Consider the following 466-nt stretch of genomic DNA (forward strand, 5'->3'; position numbering starts at 1 on the left):
AAGATGACTCAGTCAAAAGGGGGATGCAACATTCGAAAACTGAATACCTGGTTCTATTCGGTAGCTTTTTCTTTCAAAAGGTTTAAAATGACATAAGGTTAGATTTGCCGTAATCAAGCCGAGAATGGCACAGGTCTGATGTGTGCACAGCCATCGAACGATGGCAAATTAAATTATCTTTGGTCCACGGCGTAAAACTATGTTTCCTTCCCACATTTCATCGATAATCCCTAAATTTTTCCCATCAGATTCGACTACTGGTTAGTCGCTGGTGCTACAGTTCTCAGCCACACAGCCCCGAGGAGGTGCCTAGCCCCAGACAGATCCGACTGTCGGTTCCACAACTACTCGGTGATTTGACGAGTGCTTTCAAATTCTTGGAACCTAGTCAGCGATCACGCAAGGCATTGAGTGTGGGGATCCCAGAACCCGGTCTTCTGGACGAGGATAACGGTGAGTTTTTTTT

At 45.7% G+C, this 466-nt stretch overlaps 1 protein-coding gene across 1 annotated transcript; it reads left to right on the forward strand.

Moving 5' to 3' along the window:
- Positions 1-248: 248 nt before the first annotated feature.
- Positions 249-452, forward strand: T265_16143 (hypothetical protein; the record flags this gene model as incomplete). The annotated part of the gene is made up of 1 exon (XM_009179676.1): positions 249-452. A coding segment is annotated over one exon (204 nt), but the record flags the coding sequence as incomplete, so codon positions are not given.
- Between the last annotated feature and the right edge of the window lie 14 nt (positions 453-466).

This window comes from Opisthorchis viverrini, assembly GCF_000715545.1.
Source record: "Opisthorchis viverrini unplaced genomic scaffold opera_v5_5757, whole genome shotgun sequence".
NCBI lineage: Eukaryota > Metazoa > Platyhelminthes > Trematoda > Opisthorchiida > Opisthorchiidae > Opisthorchis > Opisthorchis viverrini.